The sequence below is a fragment of the Nycticebus coucang genome, chromosome 20 (assembly GCF_027406575.1).
Source record: "Nycticebus coucang isolate mNycCou1 chromosome 20, mNycCou1.pri, whole genome shotgun sequence".
In the NCBI taxonomy this organism is placed as follows: Eukaryota; Metazoa; Chordata; class Mammalia; order Primates; family Lorisidae; genus Nycticebus; species Nycticebus coucang.
Genome location: NC_069799.1, coordinates 10,550,080 through 10,577,824, shown reverse-complemented (window position 1 = coordinate 10,577,824; position 27,745 = coordinate 10,550,080). Strand labels below are relative to the sequence as shown.

General features: G+C 43.3%; 2 protein-coding genes across 2 annotated transcripts in view; one reads left to right on the top strand and one right to left on the bottom strand.

The window, feature by feature from the left end:
- Positions 1-27,745, bottom strand: part of LOC128573137 (zinc finger protein 501-like) — a 501,109-nt gene that overhangs the window by 25,304 nt on the left and 448,060 nt on the right. The window lies entirely within an intron of this gene.
- The window catches only part of LOC128572284 (zinc finger protein 267-like), a 45,108-nt gene that overhangs the window by 8,742 nt on the left and 8,621 nt on the right, over positions 1-27,745 (top strand). The window contains exon 2 of the mRNA XM_053572114.1: positions 9,459-9,585. Within this exon, the coding sequence (XP_053428089.1) occupies positions 9,459-9,585 (127 nt within the window). The remainder of the gene's footprint in view (positions 1-9,458; positions 9,586-27,745) is intronic.

Genomic DNA, 27,745 nt, shown 5'->3' with positions numbered 1-27,745 from the left:
AGGGAAGAAAGGGAGCGTCTCTTCCCTTCCCTCCCCACACCTAGGTTCTCTCTGTCAGGAACTTTGGTGTTTTTGTATTCTTTTCTTTAGTGTAAATAAATCCTATCTTAACCACTGATCGTGGTCCATGGATTCATTCTTCCAATCACCTAGACCAGTAGCCTACTGAAGATGAAACTCGGGTATCAGTATCATTTTTGGTTTTGTTGCCAAGTGCTATCCTTTTATAAATTTGTCAGCTTAAAGAAAGAAACTAAGGCACAAAATATATTTTTGGCATTTACTTAAGCCAAGTTAAGATACCTGCCTGCAAGACTCAGATCCGAGTAACCTTGGATATGAGGTATACTTGGTCTTCACTATGAGCGAGGTTTTTATTTTTTATTTTTATTTTTGTCTTTGTTTTCTGTTTCCTTTATTTCAGAATGTTAATTGTGGTACGCATGTTTTAATTACATAATCTGTTTCTGTACATTTTAATTAAAGTTACAAGTATGCCTTTCATCCAGAAAGCGTGCATTGTATTTGTTAGGTGTGAATTTACCCATCCACTTCTCCCCTTCCCAACTTTTTTTTTGAGGTGGGTCTCACTGTGTCGCCCTCAGTGAAGTGACATAACAGCTCACAGCAACCTCAAACGCTTGGGCTTAAGTGATTCTCTTGCCTCATCCTCCCAAGGGCAACGTACTGGGACTCTGTCTCAAAAATAATTTTAAAAAGATACTGGATCACTATTTCTTACCGGCTCTTGGGTCTATCCAAGAATTCCCATCTTTAAGCTGTAACTGGTAGGGTCTATAGCTGTTGGTATTTTTTTTTTTTTTTTTTTTTTTGAGACAGCTTCAAGCTGTTGCCCTGAGTAGAGTGCTATGGCATCACAGCTCACCGCAACCTCCAACTCCTGGATTCAAGCGATTCTCCTGCCTCTGCCTCCCAAGTAGCTGGGACTACAGGTGCCCGCCACAATGCCAGGCCATTTTTTTGTTGCAGCCCTTATTGTTTGGTGGGCCCGGGCTGGATTCGAATCTGCGAGTTCAGGTGTATGTGGCTGGCGCCTTAGCAACTTGAGCCACAGGCGCCAAGTCATGTTGGAATTTTTTATAGCAGGGACTCCAGCAAAATAGGGCAACTCCTTTAAACTGGGTGGAGGACAGGCTGATACCAGGGCAGAATCAGTTATCTATTCAGCTCCCTGAAAGAGAGCTTTGTGAGTCTGGGGGAAGGGCCAGAAGTACAAGCTCCAACTCATTGGTGAAGAGGTGGCAAACTCTGTTTCCTGGACCCTCCAGACCTGATTTCACCCTGGCAGTTTTAGTTGCCAAATAGGTCTGTGGGGTGCTTCCTAAGGGTTCCCAATTAGATTATCTGTCAATAACTATTCAGGGCCAACCTAACATTTCAGCTAAAAAAAGTATAATTAATATTTAAAAAGCTGAAAGTACACATGGGGAGGAACCAGCAGAATTGTAGCAACATGAAAAGTCAGATCAAATCTGCTTCCCCAAGACATTACAAGGAAGATACAGCAGAAAATACCATCCATGGAGAAACTGCTGATATGTCAGAAATAAAATTCAGAATAAGGATGGTGAATAAGATGAAAGGAATTGAGGAGAAGGTGGAAAAATGAATCCAAAAAAATAGTCCAAAAGTTGTCTCAAGAAACTAGTGAAATTAAAGTCACCGAGAATCTGAATGTACTTAGGAAGAACATAACAGAACTTAAGAAATTGGAAGAGCCATTTAAGGAGCTTCAAAACAGCAGAGAGAGCCTCAGTAATAGAGTAAAGCATGGTGAAGAAGGAATTTCAGAAACTGAGTACAAGATTTTTGAACTAACCCAGTTGTTCAAAGAGGCAGAAGGAAAAAAGAGAACAAAAACAGAATATTCCCTGAGAGAGTTACGGGAGTATTCCAAAATATTGAACATCTGAATTATAGGGATTTGTGAAGGAGAAAAGGATTGTCCTAAAAGCACTGAAGCTGAACATTAAGCCATTGTGGCGGAGAATTTCCCAAGCATTGCGAAAGACAGAAATTCACGTAGTAGAGAGTTTCAGAACCCTAGCACAGCACAATCTAAACCATCTAGACACATTGTCATTAACTTTGCCAAAGTCAATACTAAAGAAAAAATCCTGAAAGCAGCCAGGTGTAAGAAACGTTTTACCTACAAAGGGAAAAATACCAAGATGACAGCAGACCTTCCAGATAAAACTTTTCAAGCCAGAAGAGGATGGCCATCAGTTTTAACCTTGAACAAAACAAGTTTCAGTCCAGGATGCCATATCCTGCTAAACTGAGTTTCATTTGTGATGGAGAAATAAAAAAAAAATTTTTTTTTTTTTTTTTGAGACAGAGTCTCACTATGTCACCGTTGGTAGAGTACTGTGGCCTCACACCTCAGAGCAGCCTCAAACTGTTGGGCTTAAGCAATTCTCTTGCCTCGGCTTCCCAATTAGCTGGGACTACAGGTGCCCACCACAATGCTATTTTTTGGTTGTCATTGTTGTTCAGCAGGCCCCGGGCTGGGCTTGAACCCACGAGCTTCAGTGTAAGTGGCCGGTGCCTTACTCACTGAGCTATGGGCACCAATCCCAGCAAGTCCTGGGCACTAAGCATCTCCCAGAGCGGGGGCACTGAGGGGTCAGCACAGCCTAAACTCCCTGCCTCTCTTTTTCATTATGTCCTCTCCCCTCACTCTGGGCCTGGCTGGAGGGCACCTGGGTGTTTACCTCTGGTACACTGAAGCCACTAATGACACAGACCAAAGCTGCCAACAGGACAGGGTCAGGGTAGAGATGGGAGAGTAGAAGCAGGCTCTGCCAAGGCTGTGGGGCTTTCCCAGAGGCCCAGAATGATCTACAGAGGGTAGATTTGTCCTTGGTAGCACTGAGCATTCAGAATCCTCTGCTCCACAGCACAGACAGGGTGCCTGTGGGTACCTCTGAACTCCTAGTGTGCTACATAGGGTGTGACCATGTCCCTGAAACACGAGGAGTGGCTAACTCCCAGGAGTCTTCAGGTCTGACTCAGACACCTCCTGAGAAGTCTGTCCTCCTTGGCACTTCCTGCAGTTGTCTTCGTGCTCCTTACCATGGATCCCCGCAGCCTTGGAGCTGTCTGAATGGTGGGCTCAAAAAACACTTGCTGAATGGATGGAACTTGAGGCTGGCTCTCCTCTGAGCAGCTGCCAGATTCAGTATCCTCTATCTAGAATCCTCTTCCCTTTTCATTCAGCTGCTCAGTTTATTTATTTATTTATGTTTGAGACAGAGTCTCACTATGTTGCCCTGGGTAGAGTGCCATGGTGTCACACACAGCTCGCAGCAACCTCAAACTCTTGGGCTTACGTGATTCTCTTGCCTCAGCCTCCCAAGTAGCTGGGACTACAGAGGCCCTCCACAACACCAGGCTATTTTTTTTTGTTGTCGTTGTCGTTGTTTAGCTGACCCAGGCTGGGTTCAAACTGGCCAGTGTTGGTGTATATGGCCAGTGCCCTACCCACTGAGTTACGGGCACTGCCAGCTGCTTAGTTTATTTCAACATTTGAGGGATTACTAGATGTTAGGTTCAAGGGTCCCCTCTGCCAGAAGCCTTGCTGACCCTCCTCTGGCAACTTCTCTTTCCCGAGGCCACTGCACTTAGGGAGATCTCTTAGTTCCTAGACCAAGATGGTCCCTTGTGCATAGAAACCAGACCTGATTCATTATGTCTCTGTGCTTGACGTGAGCTGGGTTCAGAAAACACCTACAGAAGACCCTGTCTCTGAGGGGAGAGATCACCTCTGGAGCAGACAGATCAGCACTTGATAACTTGGTCAAGTTCTCTTCTCGCTGTTTTCTTCCCACTAAGATGGCCTGCTGAGTCTAGGAACAAGGTTCTATAAAGTACCTGAGTTGCCATGGTAGTCATTATCCCCTCGACCCCCAAGGGACAGCAGAGCTTGATAGGGCCCTTAAAATCTGGACCTTGGTGGTTAGAGACAGAGTCTCACTTTGTTGCCCTCTGTAGAGTGCTATAATGTCACAGCTCACAGCAACCTCCAGCTCTAGGGCTCAGGCAATTCTCTTGCCTCAGCGTCCCAGGTAGCTGGGACTACAGGCTCCCGCCACAACGCTTGGCTATTTTTTTGTTTGGCTGGGGCCGGGTTTGAACCTGCCACCCTCGGTATATGGGGCTGGTGCCCAACTCACTGAGCCACAGGTGCCACCCCCTTGGTGGTTTTCTGTACCTGGGGTGGGTGGTGGTAGTGGAGGGAGGTTGTCCTTATCTGCCCCCTCCAGTATCCTCAAGTCACCAAAAAGACCAGCTGCTGAGAGGCAGGCAGTATCTGAGGGAAGACTACTCATCTCCCTCTCATGGACCTGTGGGTCTGACGGTCCAGGCTTCTGCTGATGAATCTTTGATGGTCAGATCTCATGAATTTTTGGCCATCCTGATCACATATGGTCAATATCTGGTGTGTATCTGCATACGTCGTGCAAGCTCATCAGAATGAAAGAAAGACACAGCCTTCCCGAGAGCATTTGTAGGGCCTCTCACCTGTATGCTGGTGAGTCACAAGGTATAAAGCTTTTCCACAGTTCTCATACTGGCAGCAGTAAGGCCTTGGAGCTGACCATCTGCCTCTGTGAGCCTCTTCCTGGGCCTTGGAGTTTGGCTCTGTTTTCTGTGGAGAAGGGTAGGGCTGCTTGGGCAGGAAGGGGCCTGCCTGGGAGTCTGGCTGACTCATAATAGAGTCCTGAGATTTTTAATGCCAGCAATGATTGGGTTTCAGCTGGGCACATCCCATGGTTATGGGGATCTCTGGGGGGCAACATCTGAGCCAGAGAAGGGAGTATAGCCTTGGCCTCAGTGGCAGGTGTGGTTAGGGCCAATACCATCTCAGGTGATAAAGAGGCTCTATTAGAAGGTGCTTTTGAAGGTTCAGAATAAGGCATTGCTGGGACCCCCATGTGGGACATCATGGGCATTCTTCCATTGGAAGTTGAGACTGGCAGCCCATTGGGGGACATCTGAAGATGCCCATTGAAGGTCATGGCCACCTCTGTAATATTGGGCACTCATCATCTCTGGCTGGGAGGGAGATGTTTCTGATAGTAACTCATAGGGGAAGGAGTGGGAGTTCCTTGGGGGCAATAGTTCATGGAGTGTCATACTGAACTGTGGCTCCACTTCATTAACATTCTGCCTTGGTGCCTCAGCAGACACCCAGGGGCTCCTCGACATCTCTCCTCCACGAGTAAAATGTTGAACGCCAGATACGCCATGGTTCCAAAAGGTGAGCACTCCACTATTTCCAGAAGCCCAAGGCATGTCCAAGATGAACATTAACTTCTCATTACCCTGGGTAGATGGCTGTGCACTTGGCTACTGACTCAGCTCTTTAAGCTCCTGCTCCATGGCAGCCTGTGGTCCACTGCACATTGGCCAGACAGGAGACCAGCCACTGTGGCATCCCAGGCAGAAGTCTCTGTACTGCCCCCATCATGTTTATTGAGGAGATTGATCAGTAGGCTGGAATTCAGTTCATCTTGTGTGGGCGTATGTTGCCTTGATTTATTATGTTGGCCATTGTGGTAACTAGGCTTTATCCTTTCATTTCCAGGTGTCTTTATTTAGCTGGAGTCCATTGTAATAGTCTGTGTAAAGTACAAGTTTGAGTACTTCCTGCAGAGCAGGTCTTGTAATATCAAATTTCCATAATGTTTGCTTGTCAGTAAAAGGTTTGAGTTCTCCGTCAAATTTTAAACTTAGTATTGCAGGATGCAGAATCCTAGGATGGCAGTTGTTTTCTTTCTTTCTTTCTTTCTTTTCTTTTTTGTAGAGACAGAGTCTCACTTTATGGCCCTCAGTAGAGTGCCATGGCATCACACAGCTCACAGCAACCTCCAACTCCTGGGCCTAAGCGATTCTCTTGCCTCAGCCTCCCAAGTAGCTGGGACTACAGGCGCCCGCCACAACGCCCAGCTATTTTTTGGTTGCAGTTCAGCCGGGGCCGGGCCTGAACCCGCCACCCTTGGTATATGGAGCCGGCGCCCCACCAACTGAGCCACAGGTGCCGCCCTCTTTCTTTCTTTCTTTCTTTTTTTTTTTTTGAGACAGAGCCTCAAGCTGTCGCCCTGGGTAGAGTGCTGTGGCATCACAGCTCATAGCAACCTCCAACTCCTGGGCTCAAGTAATTCTCTTGCCTCCGCCTCCCAAGTAGCTGGGACTACAGGCACCCACCACAACATCTGGCTATTTTTTAGTTGCAGGTGTCATTGTTGTTTGGTGGGCCCAGGCTGGATTCAAACCTGTCAGCTTAGGTGTATGTGGCTGGCGCCTTAGCCACTTGAGCCACAGGTGCCGAGCCAGCAGTTGTTTCTTTAAAAAGATTTAAGGTAGGATCCCATTCTTTTCTGGCTTGTAAAGTTTCTGCTGAGAAGTCAGTTATAACCGATGGGTTTGCCCTTGGAGGTCAGCTTATGCCTGGCTGCTTGTAGAACTTGTTTCATTTTGACTTTGGCAGGTTAATTACAGTGTATCTTAGAGAAGCTCTGTTTACATTGAGTGATTCTTGCCTTCAATATCTACCTACTAGGTGTATGTCAGATCTTTCATGATGCTTGGAAAATTTTCTGCTATCAACTACAATTTCCATGCTTTTGGGATTCTTCTCTCCTTTAGAGATACTTATAATTTATATGTTTGCATGCTTTTATAACACTCTAAGTGATTACTTTGCTCTTACTCTCTTTTCTGCCTCTTTTAATGACTAGGTTAGCTTGAGTACCTTGTCTTCAAGCTCTGAGATTCTTTCTCCATGGAGATGTGAAAACTGTTGTTAAAACTCTGTACTGTATTTTGAAACTCCCTGAATGCCTCCTTCAATTCTTTAAGCTCAGTTACATTCTTTCTAATTTTGTCTAGGTAATAAGAGAGTTTGTCTTTCATTTTGTTAAGATCTTGGGACAACTTTTGGAGTTCTTTTTGCTGATTTTTTATTTTCCCTTCAATTTTTTTCATTGTATTTGTCATCCATAATCCAAGTCCATTTCTATCATTTCCATAATTTCTTCACAGTTGGAATTGTCTGTAGAGCTCTGCTGCGATTCCTTTGGAGAATTGCTCTATTCTGGTTCTTCATGCAGCCAGAGATTTTTTTTGCTTGTTTCTCCTTATGTGTGCTTTCTTCTTTATCTTCTCCCCTATTTTCCTCTATCTTTTTCTCCTTCCCTTTGTTCTTTAGCCCTGGGCTTTGGGGTTAAAATGACCTATTATAGGTATCCCGGAAAGTTAAAATTTTTGTTTGAGAGAGAACACTAGGTGGTGCCCCAGTATCAGCAGAGATAGCCGCTTCTGAATGTGAAGAGTCATGTCTGAATTTGGAGTTTCTAGTGTTTATCAACAGGTGGTCAAGGAGATCAGGGCTGGGCTTCTGTTATCGGGCGAGATAAGGACCACCAACTCAAATTAGAAGTTCAAAAAGGAGTCTGTCATTAACTGCGGGGCAGAATAAGGGAGAGAGCACTGAGGGGTCTCAAGTTGGGGTTTTTATAGTCTGAAAGTTGGCAGAGGGCCAAACAAGTGGGCTGAAAGTTAGCAAAAGAAGCAAAAAGCAAGCTCAGGTTATGATGACCTCTTTTACAGAAGCGAACCTTGCAATTTAGCAGATTAGCAGATAGGTAGCATCAAGGTCACATGAAGTAGATCTGGCAACACATCAAGCAGATCTGGCAAGTAGTGAATAAGTAAAACAGTTTGTCACAGCACTTAGCTCATTAACTCTCATCATGACAGTACTTGGTCCATTTGTTCTTATCTTGTCCTGTTTCTGCCCGATCTGGACCTATCTAAGAGTAATGGTGCTTGTCATCATTTCAGAATTATGGTATTTTCATCTTTCGTCCTTGCATCTTTCTTTTTTTTTTTTTTTTGCTTTGAGACAGAGCCTCAAGCTGTCGCCCTAGGCAGAGTGCCGTGGCATCACAGCTCACAGAAACCTCCAACTCCTGGGCTCAAGCGAGTCTCCTGCCTCCATCTCCCAAGTAACTGGGACCACAGGCGCCTGCCACAATGCCCGTCTATTTTTTTGTTGCAGCCATCATTGTTGTTTGGTGGACCCAGGCTGGATTCAAACCTGCCAGCTCAGTTGTATGTGGCTGGTGCCTTAGCCACTTGAGCCACGTCCTTTCATCTTTCATCCTACACAGCCCCCTGGTGCAAGTTGGTGGCAAGCAGTATCCATCTTATGGGGGTGATGAGGCTGCTGGTACCCATCTCACTTCAAGTTCACGTTCTTGAAGATTGGAGTGGGGGGTGCCACAGGCCTGGAGGTTACAGCTGATTGTCAAGGATGTCACAAACTAGTATGGGACGGATTGGGGAGTTAGATGTTTTCACGTAATGGGGAACATGCCTCAGTGATCCAAATGTAATCCAGAGATTGTGGGGAAGGTGGGACCTTCCTCATCTGCTTGGCAGAGCTGCAGGATCAGCCCAAAGATGGCTGACTGAGCTTGGAAGGTGGCCCCAAACTAACCATGACTGGTCAACTTCTACAGCCTCAGAGTCCCTGGAAGCTGTGTAGAGCAGGGCCCCCATGGACATCAGCAGACTCAGGACCTCATCAGTCTTTGTGCCACCCCTGTGTCTTACCGAATTGCAGTGGCAGGCCACCTCTCCTCAATGTTAACTAGACCACTGAGTCCGTTCCTTACCTTAGTCCCATGCCCATACCTGCCTGTGCTCTGCAAGGGAACCACTTGGCCACAAGTTACTGGCTCAGTCCCAAAGTAGCCATGGGACAGAACACTCCCTGCTGGTCCTTCCTCAATGGTCTGGTGTTAGTGTACCTGACAGCGCTATGGTTCCCCAGCTCCTATGAATGCCACTCCACACCTTATTCCTGATGGAGTAGACCCACCCAGCAATCAGGTCTGTGCCCAGATCACGCCTGCATGTGGCTGTAGGGGGTGGCAAGCGTTTTCCAGTGGCCCTAATTCCCCAACAATTTCACTTTCAGGTTTTGCCCTGGTTTGCCATGCTCCCTTCCCTCACTCCTTGTGCTGGGTTCCCTCCCTTCTTATCTTTTCTGTTCCCACTGTCCAGTGCTGTCACACTGTGCCTTTACAGTGCTGTTTCTGAGCAGGATAGTCCAGATGGTGGTGGCTGGTCATGCCCTCCCTGACTTCCAAGGATAGGCTGAGGGGGGAGATTCCTCTAGTTCACCGTCTTGGAGGACTCTCAAGTTGGGCCAATTGACTCACCTGGGAAGGAAAAGATAGTTTCCTGGCTGTTCCAACTAGTGAATACCATTTTTCCACCCAGGGACTGTTGACATTTAATTGTGTGGCCATAGGGTGCTCTCTGGAGGAATGAGAATACCTGGCCCTAAGAACTCTACTCATGTCCACATGGTCAATGTGTTATTTATTTGTTGTTCTGTTTTTTTTTTTTTTTTTTAATTTCAGACACTATTGACATTCAGGGACGTAGCCATAACATTCTCTCCAGAGGAGTGGGAATACCTGGACACTGCTCAGCAAAATTTGTATCGGGATGTGATGTTAGAGAACTACAGAAACCTGGTCTCTGTGGGTGAGAATAACTTAACTACTGAAGATCTAATCCTCTTCAAAGTTACAGAAAGTGTCTTGGGGGCTTGTGTTTTATATGAATGAATTTCAGAGTCCTGCTTTCAGGAACAAAATGAGGGGGGTTGTTAATATACAAAAAAATCTTTACATTTGACCTCATCATTGACCTTCTGTCTTGAGGTGATTGTCATGTTTACCTGTATTGTAATGTTGATTGTAGAAATTCAATGATATAAAATATTGGAGTCTATACTTTTAATTCCAGTTCCTTCTTTTTATTTTTTATTCAGTCATACTTAAAGTGAAGCACGGTAAACACAAATTTAAAATGGTTCTTAAGTATTCTACCTGGGCTGTCAGAAAATAGTATTTTGGAAATAGTTTCTAGAATCATCTGTACTATTCCCTCTTCTTTACTGATTGCAATACTAAGTTGAAACTTTAGAATTCCAAGCACAATTTATGTGCCTTTTTATTTATTTATTTATTTATTTATTTATTTATTTTGGCTAGGGCTGGGTTTGAACCCGCCACCTCTGGTATATGGATGGGGCTGACGCCCTACTCCTTTGAGCCACAGGCACCGCCCCAGATTTTCCATTTTTTTAGTAGAGATGGGGTCTCACTCCTGCTTAGGTGTGAGCTCAAGCAATCCACTAGTCTTGGCCCCACAGCTTGCTAGGATTACAGGCATGAGCCACCGCGCCCAGCTGTATTTGACTTTTTTCTAATAAAGTAGAACTTGCTTTCTTTAAGCTGGACCTGATCATATTTTAAAAACAAAAGAAAGACCTGTAAGGTAAGACAAACACCCAGGTAAGTTGGACTTAATAAAACAGATGACATAGTAATAGGTTCAGATTTCAAGGAGGAAGCCAGAATAAAAGTGTGGATTAAGGGGCGGCGCCTGTGGCTCAGTGAGAAGGGCGCCGGCCCCATATGCCGAGGGTGGCGGGTTCAAACCCAGCCCCGGCCAAACTGCAACAACAACAAAAAAAATGGCCGGGTGTTGTGGCGGGCGCCTGTAGTCCCAGCTGCTCGGGAGGCTGAGGCAAGAGAATCGCGTAAGCCCAAGAGTTAGAGGTTGCTGTGAGCCATGTGACGTCACGGCACTCTACCGGAGGGCGGTACAGTGAGACTCTGTCTCTACAAAAAAAAAAGAAAAAGTGTGGATTAAGGAGCAATGGTAATGAAACTAATTTTTTTTTTTTTTTTTTTTTTTTTGAGACAGTCTCACTCTGTGACCCAGGCTAGAGTGCTGTGCATCACAGCTCACAGCAACCTCAAACTCTTGGGTTCTAAGTGATTCTCTTGCCTCAGCCTCCGGAGTTGCTGGACTATAGGCATCCGGCACAATGCCTGGCTATTTTTTGGAGACAGGGTCTCACTTTGCTCAGGCTAGTCTTGAACACCTGAGCTCAGACAGTCCATCCGCCTTGGTCTCCCAGAGTGCTAGGATTATAGGCATGAGCCACCACACCCGGCCTTTAAAACTAAATTTTTAGAAGTTTAGGTTTATTTATCTTGCTCTCTTTGAAGGACATTTTCTTTCTCATGCTTAAAGAATAATCTAAGTATTGATTCTCTCTAAGATTGCAAAAAATATTATCTGAGGATTCCCTTTGCCTTTGAGTAATCTTCCATCAAATTCACAGTTAGAAGCAAAGTCCTTCTCTTGGCCTCTTGACGGCCTGTCTGTTCTCCTCATCCATTCTCTTGGGGGTCCTGGTAAAATCTGCATATTTCTAACTTTCTTATTATGTTAAGCCATTTTTAACGTTCTGTTTTTGCCTCATGTTGTAAATGTGTGAGCATAGCGGTAGACATAGTGATATTTGGTTCAGAAGCTCCAGAAGTACTGTAGACAGATGTCAAGTAGTTTTTATTAATTTCTAATTCTATGAAATTTGAGACTGTAATTTCATCAGAGTATAAAGCATCGTACTTTAAATATTAACTTACATATTAAATATCAAATATTTAATTTAAAAATTTTTACTTTAGGGCAGCACCTGTGGCTCAAAGGAGTAGGTGCTGGCCCCATATGCCGGAGGTGGCGGGTTCAAACCAAGCCCCAGCCAAAAAACAGCCAAAAAAAAAAAAAAAAAAAAAAAATTATTTTAAAAGTCTCTCTCTATATTAAGTTTTTTTTCTTCTAGCCTGAGATAAGATTAAAAATTTTATGTATGCACAGTTTTCACATGTGTAAAATAGTCAAATGTACTACTTTCTATATTGGGTTCTTTTTTTTTTAGAGACAGAGTCTTCACTTTGTCGCCCTTGGTAGAATGCTGTGGTATCACAGCTTACAGCAACCTCTAGCTCTTGGGCTTAGGTGATTCTTTTGCTTCAGGTGCCTGCGACAATGCCCAGCTATTTTTTTTTTTTTTTTTTTATTGTTGGGGATTCATTGAGGGTACAATAAGCCAGGTTACACTGATTACAATTGTTAGGTAAAGTCCCTCTTGCAATCATGTCTTGCCCCCATAAAGTGTGACACTGCCCAGCTATTTTTTTGTTGCAGTTTGGCTGGGGCCGGGCTCAAACTTACCACCCTCAGTATATGGGGCCCGTGCTTTACTCATTCAGCCACAGGCACCGCCCCTGTCTGTTTTTTCTGACATGGATTTTTTTAACAAATACGAATTTTATATTTTTGAGGTGTACGTGTTGATGATTTGAATTTTGTGTACAGCACATAACCATTAACACAACGAACTTAGCACATCCCTCCTCTCACATAGTTGCCAAATTTTGAGAGTTGAAACACTTAAGGTATTCATTTTTTTTCTTTCTTCCTCCCTTTCTTTCTTTTCTTTTTTTTTTTTTTGTAGAGACAAGTCTCACTGTACGGCCCTTGGGTAGAGTGCCATGAGGTCACATGGCTCACAGCAACCACTAACTCTTGGGCTTCCGCGATTCTCCTGCCTCAGCCTCCCGAGCAGCTGGGACTACAGGCGCCCGCCACAACGCCCGGCTATTTTTTTGTTGCAGTTTGGCCGGGGCTGGGTTTGAACCCGCCACTCTCGGCATATGGGGCCGGCGCCCTACTCCCTGAGCCACAGGTGCCGCCCCTCCCTTTCTTTCTTTCTCTCTTTCTTTCTTTCTCCCTCCCTCCCTTCCTTCCCTTTCCTTTCTTTCCTCTCTCTTTTTCTTTCTTTCTCATGATAGAGTATTACTTAATCCCAGATATACAATATGGCTCTTTCCCTATATTCACAGTGCTGTACATTATATCCCCCAAATTCATTCATTTTTGTTCTCTTTTGCAGCAACTTGGATGGAATTTGATCATTGATTTTGTAAATGAAAGTTTGTATTCTTTGACAAATATCTCCCTATTTTTACCACCCCACACTGTTGGCATCCTACTTTCTACTTGTATGTAGGATCTCTACTGTTTCAGATTCTACAAATAGCTGATTTATAATAATTTTATTTCTCTACTTTATTTGAATTACCAAAATTTCTACCTGGTTCATCCATCCATGTTGTTGGAAATGGCAGGGTGACCTTTTTTCTTATGACTGAACAATAGTATATTTTGTGAGTGATCTTCTGTGACTAGAGGAGAGCACATATCTCTTTGTATTGCCGATTCATTTCCTTTGGATACATACCCTGAAGTGAGATGGAAGGATTGTATGGTACTTCTAATATTTGAGGAGCCTCCATACTGCTTTTCATAATGGCTGGATCAGTGTACATTCTCTCTGACATTGTACAAGGGTTTCCTTTTCTCCTTACCTTTGCCAACATTTTATATCTCTTGGCTTTTTTCTTTTTTTTTGCAGTTTTTGGCCAGGGCTGGGTTTGAACCTGCCACCTCTGGCATGTGGGGCCGGCGCCCTACTCCTTTGAGCTACAGGCGCCACCCTCTCTTGGCTTTTTGATAATAGTTATTATAAGATGTGTGAAGTAAAATCTCATTGTGGTCTGACTTGCATTTCCCTAATGAGTGATGAGGTAAGACATCTTTTCATAAACCTGTTTGCCACTTTTATGTATTTGGAGAAATATCTACTCAGTACTTTGCACATTTTAAGTCATGTTTACTTACTGAGTTGTTTTTTTTTTTTTTGCCAGGGCTGGGTTTGAATCTACCATGTCCAGTATATGGGGCCGGCACCCTACTTCTTTAAGCCACACGTGCCTCCCATATTTACTGAGTTTTTTGTTTTTATTTTGTTATTTACTTGTTTGAGATCCTTACATATTTTAATTATATTCATAAGATAAATTTTCTTCCAATTTTTGAGTTGCTCTGTTATGTGGCTTTTTGTTTCTTTTTCTTCTTTTGAGACAGAGTCTTACTACATTGCCCTCAGTAGAGTGCCATGTCGTGGCATCACAGCTCACAGCAACATCAAATTCTTGGGCTTACGCGATTCTCTTGCCTCAACCTCCCAAATAGCTGGGACTGCAGGCACCCGCCACAGCGCCCGGCTGTTTTTTTTATTGCAGTTTGGCTGGGTTTGAACCTGCCACCCTTGGTGTATGGGGGCGGTGCCCTACTCACTGAGCCAGGCGCCGCCCTAGCTTTGTAATAGTTTTAAATCAAGAAATGTAAAGACTCACTCCACCTTTGCTTTCTCTCAAGACTTTTCTTAGCTATTTGTGGTCATGTGTTTTCATGAAAAAGTTTTTTTTTACTACTTCTTTAAAAAATGCCACTGGAGGCCAGGCACAGTGGCTCACACCTGTAATCCCAGCACAGAGAGGCCTGGGTGGGCGGACTGCCTGAGCTCACAGGTTGGAGAACAGCCTGAGCCAGAGCCAGATGCCTCTTCTATAAAAAATTGAAAATTTAGCTGGGGCTGGGCGTGGTGGCTCACGCCTACAATCCTAGCACTCTGGGGGGTCAAGGCAGGTGGATTGCCTGAATTCATAGGTTGGAGACCAGCCTAAGCAAGATCTAGACTACATCTCTAAAAATAGCTGGGTGGGGGCAGTGCCCATATCTCAGTGGGTAGGGCACTGGCCACTTACACCATGGCTGGTGGGTTTGAACCTGGCCCAGGCCTGCTAAACAATGACACTACAACAACAAAAAATAGCCGGGCATTGTGGCAGGCACCCGTAGTCTCAGCTACTTGGGAGGCTGAGGCAAGAGATTTCTTTTTTTTTTTTTTTATTTTTTTATTTTTTTTTATTTTTGGCCGGGGCTGGGCTTGAACCCGCCACCTCCGGCATATGGGACCGGCGCCCTACCCGTTGAGCCACAGGCGCCACCCAGGCAAGAGATTTCTTAAGCCCAAGAGTTTAAGGTTGCCGTGAGCTGTGATGCCATGGCACTATACTGAGCCAATATAGTGAGACTCTGTCTCAAAAAAAAAAAAAAAAAAAAAAAAAAAGAAAGCTAGGTGGCTTTGCCCCCATAGCTCAGGGAGTAGGATGCCAGCAGCCACATACACTGAAGCTGGCTGGTTCGAATCTCGCCTGGACCTGCTAAACAACGACAACTGCAACCAAAAAATAGCTGCTTTGGAGACCGAGGCAAGAGAATCCCTTGAGTCCATGAGTTTGAGGTTGCTGTGAGCTGTGACACTACTGCACTCTACCAAGGGTGACAAAGTAAGAACTTGTTTCAAAAAAAAAAAAAAAAAAGCCACTGGAATTTTATTTTATTTATTTTTGTTTGTTTGTTTGTTTAGAAATAGAGTCTCACTATGTTGCCCTCGATAGAGTGCTATGGTGTCACAGCTCACAGCAACCTCCAACTCCTGGGCTTAGGCAGTTCTCTTGCCTCAGCCTCCCAAGCAGCTAGGACCACAGGCACCCGCCACAACGCCCGGCTATTTTTTGTTGCAGTTTGGCTGGGGCCGGGTTCGAACCCGCCACCCTCGGTATATGGGCCAGCACCCTACCCACTGAGCCATAGGCGCTGCCCACCACTGGAATTTTAATAAGGATTAAATGGGGGTACTAGGTTGCTTTGTATAGTATGGACATTTTATATTGATTATTCTAATCCATAGACATGAGATATCTTTGCATTTATTTGCATCTTCTTTCATTACATTCATTAATGTCAGATTACATTATTTTTTAAATTGAGTCTTATGAATTTTATAGTATTTAAATTTTTTGTAGGTGGGATTTTGTTAACTTTTTTCTCAGATAGTTTATTATTAGTGTATAGAAAAGCAATTGAGTTTTGAATGCTGATTTTGTGACCTACATGTTTAGCAAACTGGTTTATTAGCTCTTAACATTTTTGATATGCTCTTTATAGTTTTCTATATATAAAATCATTTCATCTACAAATAGAGTTTTACTGCTTCATTTCTGATTTGAATGCCTTATGGTTTGTTTCTCTTTCTTACATAATTGCTCTGGCTTGATCTTCTAATACTATGTTGAAGAAAAGTGGTAAGACTGGGTATCTTTATTGTGTTTCTGATATTAAAGAAAGCATTTTAACTCGGGAGGCTGAGGCAGGAGAATCACCTAAGCCCAGGAGTTAGAGGTTGCTGTGAGCTGTGTGACGCCACAGCACTCTACGGAGGGCAATAAAGTGAAACTCTGTCTCTACAAAAAAAAAAAAAAAAAAGCATTTTACTTTTGGGGATAATGGTACTTGAGGGATTGCTGTATATGAACTTTATTATGTTGAGTTACATATTTTTGAATTTATATTGTTTCCGTTTTTTATTATGAAACGGTATTGAGGGCTTGCCCTCATAACTCAGGGGTTAGGGCACTGGCCACATACCCTGGGGCTGATGGGTTGGAACCTGGGCAGGGCCTGCTAAACAACAATGACAACTACAACAACAACAGAAAAATAGCCCAGCGTTGTGGCGGGCACCTGTAGTCTCAGCTACTTGGGAGGTTGAGGCAAGAGAATCTCTTAAACCCAAAAGTTTTTTTTAGAGACAGCGTCTCATTTTATTGCCCTCGGTAGAGTAGTATAGCATCACAGCTCATAGCAACCTCCACCTCTTGGGCTTAGGCGATTCTCTTGCTTCAGCCTCTCGAGTAGCTGGGACTATAGGAGCCCACCAAAATGCCCAGCTGTTTTTTGTTGCAGTTTTGTTGGGGCTGGGTTTTAATCTGCCAACCTCATTGTATCGGGCCAACGCCCTACTCACCGAGCCACAGGTGCTGCCCTAAACCCAAAAGTTTGAGGTTGCTGTGAGCTGTGAGGGCATAGCACTCTACCAAGGGCAACATAGTAAGACTCTGTCTCAAAAGATAAAAGAAAGGGTATTGAGTTTTGTCAGATCCTTTAAATAAATCTTTTGAGATGATCATATATATAATTTCCACCTTTTCTGTTTTAGTAGGTTTTTTTTTTTTTTTTTTTTTTTGTAGAGACAGAGTCTCACTTTATGGCCCTTGGTAGAGTGCCATGGCATCACACAGCTCACAGCAACCTCCAATTCCTGGGCTTAAGCGATTCTCTTGCCTCAGCCTCCCGAGTAGCTGGGACTACAGGCGCCCGCCACAGCACCCGACTATTTTTTTGTTGCAGTTTGGCCGGGGCTGGGCTTGAACCCATCACCCTCGGCACATGGGGCCGGCGCCCTACTCACTGAGCCACAGGCGCCGCCCTTAGTAGTATTTTTTAATTTATTATATGTTAAAATATCCTTGCATGCCAAGTATAATTCTACTTGTTCATGGTGAATGATCTTTTTAATGTGTTTATAAATTTCAATTTTAATATTTTGTTGAAAATTTCTACTTGTATCTTTATCAGTGTATAAAGATTTGTGTTTTTTGTTTATTTTTCTTTGTAGTGTCCTTATCTGGCTTCAGTATAAGAGTAATGATGGCCTCATAACATGAGTTTGGAAGTGTTTTCTCCCTTCAGTTTTTTTTTTAAGACAGAGTCTCATTATGTCACCCTTCGTAGAGTGCTGTGGCGTCACAGCTCACGGCAACCTCAAACTCTTGGGCTTAAGCCATTCTTTTGCCTCAGCCTCCCAAGTAGCTGGCACTACAGGCGCCCACCACAATGCCTGGTTATTTTTGTTGTTGTTGTTTTGTTTTGTTTAGCAGGCTAGGGCCAGTTTCAAACACAGCAGCCCCAGAGTACGTGGCCAGTGCCCTAACCACCATGCTATGGGCACCCCTGTATTTAAGCTTCTTGAGAGTTACAATTTAGTTGTTTATTTAAGAACTTAATTTTGGGGGCGGTGCCTGTGGCTCAAAGGAGTAGGGCACTTGCCCCATATACTGGAGATGGTGGGTTCAAACCTAGCCCCAGCCAAAAACTGCAAAAAAAAAAAAAAAAAAACTTAATTTTTTTTTTGTTAATGTCAAAGCTATCATTGGAAACTATTTTAGTAATGCTTTTGTTGTATCACGAAGTGTTTGTTGTTGGTGGTGTTTCCAAATTCTTCTGTCTCAAAATAATTTTTTATTTCCCTTTGGATTTCTTCTTTGACTGACTCGTTATTCAAGAACATGTTTTTTACTATCCACACACTTGTTGAGTTTCTCAGTTTTTCTTTTGCTATTGATTTCCAGTTTTTTTTTTTTTTTTTTTTTTGGCCAGGGCTGGGTTTGAACCCGCCACCTCTGGCATATGGGGCCAGCGCCCTACTCCTTTGAGCCACAGGCACTGCCCTGATTTCCAGTTTTATACATTGTGATCAGAAGGAAAAACTTAATATATTTTTAATTTTCTTACATGTTTTTTGGTCTAGGGAGGCACCTGTGGCTCAAGGAGTAGGGCGCCAGCCCCATATATCAGAGGTAGCAGGTTCAAACCCGGCGCCAGCCAAAAGCTGCAAAAAAAAAAAAAAAATGTTTTTTGGTCTAGTACATGCTTTATTTGGAGAATGTTCTGTTTCCTTGAGAAGAATATTCACTGTCATACTGTTAAATAAAATGTTACATGTATGTCTATTGGGTCTATTTGGTCTATAGGGTTTTACAAGTGTCATCTATTCATTTGCTATCTGAATGATCTATCCATTTTTTTTTTTTTTTTTTGCAAATTTTGGCCGGGGCTTGTTTTGAACCTGCCACCTCTGGTATATGGGGCTGGCGCCCTACTGCTTTGAGCCACAGGTGCCGCCCAGATGCCCGGCTATTTTTTAGAGATGGGGTGTCGCTCAGGCTCAGGCTGGTCTGGAATCTGTGAGCTCAGACAATCCCCCCTTTTCAGCCTCCCAGAGTCCTAGGATTACAGTCGTGAGCCACCACATCAGGCCCATCTATCCATTGTTTTAAATAGGGCAGTAAAATTCACTTTTATTATTGTATTTGTCTCTATCCCTACAGTACTGTTAATATTCATTTCATAGATTTGGGTGTTTTTTTGGGGGGTGTATGTTCCCTCAGATAAGTCAATTGTATTTTGAATTTTGAACCTGAATATTATAAAGTGGATGAGAATGTTCAACTCTAGACACTTTCAGATGTGTATTCCATGTGCTTTAGATATAGGTCTGTTGCCTATAAAAATGTGTTTTTTGCTTTTATAAATATTTGCCATATATGTTCAAGACGTAGCTTGTGTGTGTGTGTGTGTGTGTGTGTGTATAGCCAATGATTGTTTTATCCTGTATAGGTGAGTAGTGAAAAAGTCTTACCTTTATTGTTTGCATCTGTATTGCTACTTTATGAGAGAAACACTTGTTATTTGAAAGTGATTTTTGAAAAGTTTTCTAATTATCTCTTCTAAGTAGTCTTTTTTTAATTTTTTTCCATTTTCATAAGTAGCTTTATTGGCTTTTAGAAAAATATATACTGGGCTGGGTGGCACCTGTGGCTCAGTGAGTAGGGCGCTGGCCCAATATACCGAGGGTGGTGGGTTTGAATCTGGCCCTGGCCAAACTGCAACAAAAAAATAGCCAGGCATTGTGGTGGGTGCCTGTAGTCCCAGCTACTCGGGAGGCTGAGGCAAGAGAATCGTCTAAGCCCAAGAGCTGGAGGTTGCTGTCAGCTGTGATGCCATGGCACTCTACTGAGGGCGACAAAGTAAGACTCTGTCTCTAAAAAAAAAAAAAAGAAGAAAAATATACTGGGATAACAGAGGCCAGTTCCCAGCCATTAGTGATGTACTCTAACTAGGCATTGCCTCTAGTCAGAACCTCAGTTTTTTTTTGTTTTTTTTTTTTTTGAGACAGAGTCTCACTATGTTGCCCTTGGTAGAGTGCCCTGATGTCACAGCTCACAACAACGTCAAACTCTTGGACTTAAACAATTCTCTTGCCTTAGCCTTCCAAGTAGTTGGGACTACAGGTGCCCCCCACAATGCCTGGCTGTTTTTTTCTTTTGCAGTTGTCATTGTTGTTTAGCTGGCCCTGGCCAGGTTTGAACTCACCAGCCTTGATGTGTGTGACTGGTGCTCTGGCCGCTGAGCTACTGGTGCCCCGCCAGAACCTCAGTCTTAAATAGTTGTAAACTAAAAGTATGCAAGGGAGAGGGAAAGTAAACTTTCACAGTCAGAATGTGTAGTAGACAGGAATTTCTCTTTTTTTTTGAGACCATCTCACTTTGTTGCTCCCAGTAGAGTGCTGTGCTGTTATAGCCAAACTCTCAGACTCAAGCCATTTTCTTGTCTCAGCCTCCGAAGTAGCTGGGACTATAGGCGCCTGCCACAAAACCCAGCTATTTTTTTTTAGAGATGGGAGTCTCACTCTGGCTCAGGCTGGTCTCAAACTTGTGAGCTCAGGCAGTCCACCCGCCTCAGCCTCCCAGAGTGCTAGGATTACAGATGTGAGCCACCGCCCTCGGCCAGTAGACTGTATTTTCTACAAGTCAAAAACATTTACAGAAATGGAAGAAGTGAGCAAGAACAGCCGGTAGCTGGCAAGGTAGCCAGTTCTGACAACATGTAGGAGAGGAAGGGGAATTTGAGAAAGGGATTAAAGATTTACATATTTACTTATCCTAAAACCTTAGAGCTTTGAGTAAAAATATTTGAATGAGGAAGTGGAGGCCCTCTAGGGTATATGTTGACAAGCTAACTTTGGTCAAACCAAAGATTACCAGTTCAGTTCATTCAGCTGGATTTAGATATATTAAGATTACCTATCAGTCACAGTTCAAATGGTGGCAGATGTAATAAAACTCAAGAGGTTGGAGTACTTATTTGCTGAAGACATTTTGGATTAGACCCCTGTTTTCTCCTGAGCATTCTTCTTAATGAGTTCACAGTATCTAACAGTGTTTGTTGAAGACATTTTGGTTTGGCAGCCCTCTGACTGTAGATGGTACTGAGAAGCTCTGTAAAGAAGCAACAGGAATTGCCCCAGGTTTGTTCCACTTCTGCCTTCTCCCCCATACTATACAACTCCAGGCCTACTTCAGAAGTATAGAGCTTCCCTCCACTGGTTCTTTTCCAGGAACTGCAGTCTAATTAGTGCACCAGCCAGGGGCCAGTTTGTCATGGGATTTCTAGGGAGCTTACAGAATCAGATTGTAGGTGTGACATCAGTAGCCACCTCCTATCCACTTGCATGCATTTGCTAACCCCCAAAGCAGTGAGGCAGATGTCATGAGCAACATTAGGCTTTGAAGTCTACAGACACTCGTCTGAGGTGATGGGAAATAGGCAAGTTAATAGCAGAGCTAGAGTTTCATTTAGGAATGAGAGGAAAGTGATTGGCATTTTGTTCTGGGTTCATCTATTTCCTGCTTAGTTTTCTAGACATCTAGATCTCTTTGAACAAGCTTTGTATTCTGGTCGTGGGGTGGGGGGCCGGGGTTGGGGGGAGAAGCAACAGGGTTCTTCGATTCGCAAATGGGTGTTCCAGCTGGAACGTTGGCCGCATGTCTGCCCCCTAAGCCTCAGCTCCCGCGCTGGTGGGGTAGGTGTTGCCCCCGTCCCTGGTCCACTTCGCCGTCCACTTCAGTACCACCCGTGCACCACAGGCACCGCTCCTCTGCTGCAGGCTCAGCTGGGCCTGCAGCAGCCTCACCGTTTTCTTAAGGTGCTTGTTTTCTTCATTGGGACTTCTCTGACTTTCAAGGACATCATCTTCTCTGCAAACACACGACCATACACAGAGTGTTGGCAGCCTTCACACAGCTCTGTGAGATAGGAGGAGTTGGGTGCTGATGTCTCCTGGTCACACTTCCCTGGGCTCCTTTTCCCTCCGCTAGACGACTTCACCTCTTCCACCTGGCTCTGGAGGTGGTCAGTGCTGGTTTGTAGGTATTTGATGGTTTCAGTCAGGCTCAGAGTCTTTTGCTGTGAGGCTTTGCTGTCAGCAATTAGCTCTTGATTTATTTCTTCCAGTTCTCTTTCTGTGGTACCTACTTACAGACCTTTTCATGTTGTTCTTTCATTTGCGGTAGAAGCTTTACCAGTTAGTTCAGATACTTGCTGGAGGTCATGGCGGTCATACTACAGCTTTTATTTATATTTTTATTTTATTTTATTTATATTTTATTGTATTTTAGTTTTTGAGACAGAGTCTTACTCTGTCACCCTGGGTACAGTGCCGTAGCATCACAGCTCACAGCAGCCTCAAACTCTTGGGCTCAAGTGGTCCTCTTGCTTCAGTCTCCTGAGTAGCTGGGACCACAGCGCCTGGCTATTTTTTTTGTTTTTAGTAGAGATGGGTCCCGTCTTGCTCAGGCTGGTCTGGAACCCTGAGCCCAAACGATCCTCCTGCCTTGCCTGCCCTGGGTATTCAGATTACAAGCCTTAGCCACTCCAGCCCCACCCAGATCAAACATTTTTAAGTGTGCTTTTCAGTAGTGTTAAGTATAGTCACATAGTCTTTCAACAGATTCCTAATCACTTTTATCCTATAAAATTAAAAGTGAATACCTATTAAACAACAAATTATCCTGTCTCTCTTTTTTTGTAATTCTGAAAAACATCATTGTAATTTGTCTTTCTATGACTTGGACTACTTCAGATATTTTATAGGAGTATAATAATAACTATGTTTCTTTTTGGCTATCTTATTTGACTTAATATAATATCCTCAAGGTTTGTCTTCACTGTAAAATGCATCACGATGACTGCTGTCTTTTAAAGCTACATATTATTCCATTGTATGTATAGGCTACATTTTTTATTTACTTATCAGTAAAGGGACATTTGGTTTGCTTCCAGGTATTGTCTTTAATGCCCAATGTTGCAAGTTACATAAATGTGCAAATATCTGTTTCATGTTTTGCTTTCAATATGTTTGAAATATTTTGGATACACTGATGTAGTACTATGTGCACGTTCTCGCTTTTTTTGCCTAATCCTTTGATGTTATATCCAAAAAATCATTATAGAGCAGCACCTGTGGCTCAGTAGGTAGGGCGCCAGCCCCATATGCCGAGGGTGGCGGGTTCAAATCCAGCCCCAGCCAAACTGCAACAAAAAAATAGCCAGGCGTTGTGGTGAGCGCCTGTGGTCCCAGCTACTCGGGAGGCTGAGGCAAGGGAATTGCCTTAGGCCAGGAGTTGGAGGTTGCTGTGAGCTGTGACATCATAGCCCTCTACCTAGGGCAATAAAGTGAGACTCTGTCTCTAAAAAAGAAAAAAAAAAAACAAAAAAATTATTATAAAGACCACTTGTTAGGAAGCTTTTAGAAATACTTACAGCTCTTACATTTAAGTCTTTATTTATGTTTTTGACATCCTGTAATTGTGTATATTTACGGGTATAATTTTATGTTTCACATAAACTGCGTAATGATACAATCATTTATTGTATCCATTTTCTCATGTATTTATTATTTTTGTGCTGAGAATATTCATAGGCTAGTCTTTTAACTATTTTATAATATACAATAACTAACTCTTAACCATTTTCTTCTTACTGTGAAGAAAACCAAAACTTGTTCCCTCCTTCTAATTGTAATTTTGTACTGTTAACCAGTCTTGCTTTATTCTCCCTTTCTATCAGTCTCTAATAACCATTGTTGTATTCTCTGCTTTCATGATAACACTTTTTAATTTCTTTTTCTTTTTTTTAGAGACAGAGTCTCAGTATGTCACCCTCGGTAGAGTGCCGTGGCATCACAGCTTACAGCAACCTCCAGCTCTTGGGCTTAGGCAATTCTTTTGCCTCAGCCTCCCAAGCAGCTGGGACTACAGGTGCCCACCACAACGCCCGCCCGGCTATTTTTTGTTGCAGTTTGGCTGGGGCCCGCTTTGAACCCACCACCCTCAGTATATAGGGCCTGCGCCCTACTCACTGAGCTAAGGGTATCACCCAACACTTTTAAATTTCTACACATGAGTAAAAACCATACGGTATTTGGCTTTTTGTGTCTGGTTTATTTCACTTAGCCAAATATCCTTTAGATACATCACTGTTTGTATGTGATATATACATTTAAGACTATACATTACTATACTTGTTACTGTTGTTATACCGTACTATATTGTTACTGTTGCTTTTTAGTAAAATTTGAAGGGAGATACTATGATGCCTCCACATTTGTTATTTTTGCCCAGGATTGCTTTGGCTATTTGGTATATATCAAAATTTTGATATAAATTTTAGGGTTTTAAAACAATTTTCTGTGAGGAATGTCATTGATATTTCAATAAAAATTATATTGAAACTGAAGTTTAGTTTGGATAGTGTGTCAATTTAAAAATTATTTTTCCAAGTCCGGCACAGTAGTTCACTCCTGTAATCCTAGCACTCTGGGAAACTGAGGTGTAGATTGCTTGAGTTCAGGAATTTGAGACCAGCCTGAGCAAGAGCAAGACCCAGTGTTGTAGTGGACGCCTATAGTCCCAATTACTCAGAAGACTAAGGCAAGAGGGTCATTTAACTCAAGAGTTTGAGGTTGCAGTGAGCTATGAGGCCATGACACGCAATAAAGTGAGATTCTGTCTCAAAAAATAAGAATTATTTCTCTAATTCATTAACACAAGATAATTTTCCATTCACGTATACTTGAATTTCTTCATACATGTTTTACAGTTTTCAATGTAGAGAATTTTCACCTTTTTAATTAAGTTTATTGCTAGGTATCTTATTTATTTATTTATTTTTTTTACAGCTATTGTAAGTAAAGAAAAGTATTTCACAACATTCCTTTATGATAAAAACACTCAACAAAGGCCGGGCACAGTGGCTCATGCCTATAATCCCAGCACTCTGGGGGAGTGAGGCGGGTGGATTGCCTGAGTTCACAGGTTCAAGAACAACCTGAGCAAGAGGTAGACCTCATTTCTAAAAATAGCCAGGTGTTGTGGCGGGCACATGTAGTCCCAGCTACTTGGGAAGCTGAAGCAAGAGGATTGCTTAAGCCCAGGAGTTTGAGGTTGCTGTGAGCTATGACGCCACGGCACTCCTCCAAGGGTGACAAAGTGAGATTTTTGTCTCAAAAAATAAATAAATAAATAAAACAAAACATTATAGTGAATGGGGAAATGCTTTTTCTCTGAGATTTGTAACAAGATGAGGATACCTGTTTTCACAACTTCCATTCCTCACAATAATGAAAGTATTTATGACAGCAATTAGAAAAGAAAAAGAATTAAAGTCATTCAGTTTGGAAAATAGCCAAAATGACCGTTTTTACATTAAAAATTTTTTTCAGACTATACAAAGAAACCTGGAAATATTAAGAAAAACCAGTAAAGGTACAGAATACAAAATCAATGTGAAAAAATATGATTTCTGTATATAGTGAACTGGAAATTTTTTTTAAAATTTTAGTTACAAAAGCTACAAAAAATTATCAGCGCACTTGCGTTCTTGTTGTGTACAGTGCAAGGTAAGGTCTAACTTAAATTTGTCCAATTTGGATTTCTAGTATTCCCAACCTTATTTGTTATAGAGACAGTCCTTTGCTCATTGTGATACTTTGGAAATGCTGGCAAGCGTAAGTTTACTATATAAATGAGGATTTATGTACAAGGTTTCTAATCCATTTTATCATCTATTTGTCTGTATAATGTTTTATAATCGGAAATATAATTCCTCTATTCCAATATGGAGGGGAGGTTATCCTTTAGGATTTTATAGAAATTTTGAAACTTTTTTTTTGAGATAGTTTCACTACATCACCCTCAGTAGAGTGCTACGGTGTCAACAGTTCACAGCAACTTAAAACTCTTGGGCTCAAGTGATTCTCTTGCCTCAGCCTCCCTTGAGGCTGGGACTATAGGCCTCTGTTAGAATGCCTGGCGATTGTTTTTTTTTTTTTTTAAGCAGGCTCGGGGCAGGTTTAAACCACAGCCTTGGTGCATGTGGCCGGTGCCCTAACACTTCAGGTATGGGTGCCGAGCCAGAAATGTTGAAATATTTTAACACTGTACAAAAACTTCCATTGGTTGGGTGGCGCCTGTGGCTCATTGAGTAGGGCATCGGCCCCATACGGTAAGGGTCGCAGGTTCAAACCCAGCCCTGGCCAAACTGCAACAACAAATACCTGGGCGTCATGGCGGGCACCTGTAGTCCCAGCTACTCGGGAGGCTGAGGCAAGAGAATTGCCTAAGCCCAAGAGCTGGAGGTTGCTGTGAGCTGTGACGCCACGGCACTCTACCAAGGGCAACAAAGTGAGATTGTCTCTTAAAAAAAAAAAAATTCTTCCATTGGTATTTTGGTAGAGATTTCATGAGATCTGCAGATCACTTTGGGTAGCACTGGCATATTAACAGTATTTTATTTATTGTAGAGACAGAGTCTCACTTTATTGCCCTTGGTAGACTGCTGTGGCGTCACAGCCCACAGCAACCTCTAATTCCTGGGCTTAGGCAATTCTCTTGCCTCAACCTCCTGAGTAGCTGGGACTACAGGCGCCTGCCACAACGCTCAGCTATTTTTTTGTTGCAGTTTGACCAGGGCCAGGGCTGGGGCCGGGTTTGAACCCTCCACCCTTGGTATATGGGGTCAGCGCACTACCCACTGAGCCACAGGTGCCGTGAGGCATATTAACAGTATTAAATGGCTTAGCTTTTGAGCAAGAGTGTTTTCAATAGTTCTTGAATTTTCACATGTTGTGAACATACCACTTTGCTTTCGGTATTCCTTATAGTTTTATTCTACTATAGTCAAAAAGAACACTTTGTGTGGTTTTCATGTTCTTAAAATTGTTGAGGCTCTGTGTGGCTAAAAGATTGTCTGCATGTGCTTAAGAATAGTGTGTTACATGTGCTTAAGAATAGTGTGTATTGGCTTGGCACCTGTGGCTCAAGCGGTTAAGGCGCCAGCCACATACACCTGAGCTGGGGGGTTCAAATCCAGCCTGGGTCCGCCAAACAACAATGATGGCTGCAACCAAAAAATAGGCGGGTGTTGTGGCGGGTACCTGTAGTCCCAGCTACTTGGGAGGCAGAGACAGGAGACTCGCTTGAGTCCAGGAGTTGGAGGTTGCTGTGAGCTGTGATGCCACAGCACTCTACTCTCAAAAAAAAAAAAAAATAGTGTGTATTTTGCTGTTTTTGAGTGGTGAGTTCAGTAAAAGACTTACAGGTGTGACTGATTTATAGTGTCATTCAACTCCTATTTCCTTTTGTTCCTTTTGTTCTTTTGTCTATTTCTTTTTATTGTTCAAAGTAGTATCAAATCATCCTACTATTATTGGGCTGCTCTCTGATTTTTTTTTTTTTTTGTGGGGAGAGTCTCACTGTACTGCCCTCGGGTAGAGTGCCGTGGCATCACACGGCTCACAGCAACCTATAACTCTTGGGCTTACGCGATTCTCTTGCCTCAGCCTCCCAAGCAGCTGGGACTACAGGTGCCCGCCACAACGCCTGGCTATTTTTTGTTGCAATTTGGCCGGGGCTGGATTTGAACCCACCACCCTCGGCATATGGGGCCGGCGCCCTACTCACTGAGCCACAGGCGCCGCCCCTGCTGTCTGATTTTTAATTCAATTCTGTAATAGATTGCTTCATATATTTGGGAAATGTGATGTTATATTAAAAAAATATGTAATTTGATTTATGGAATCTATTATATAAAAAATAAATACTGGGCCAAGCACGGTGACTCATGCCTGTTATACTAGCACTCTGGAAGGCCAGGCCGGTGGATGGCCTGAGCTCTGGAGTTTAAGACTAGCCTCAACAAGAGCAAGACCCTATCTCTAGGCTGAGCGCCTGTAGCTCTAGCGGCTAGGGCACCAGCCACATACACCTGAGCTGGCGGGTTCGAATCCAGCCCAGGCCTGCCAAAACAACAATGGCAACTACAACCAAAAAATAGCTGGGCATTGTGGCGGGTGCCTGTGATCCCAGCTACTTGGTAGGCTGAGGCAAGAGAATTGCTTAAGGCCAGGAGTTGG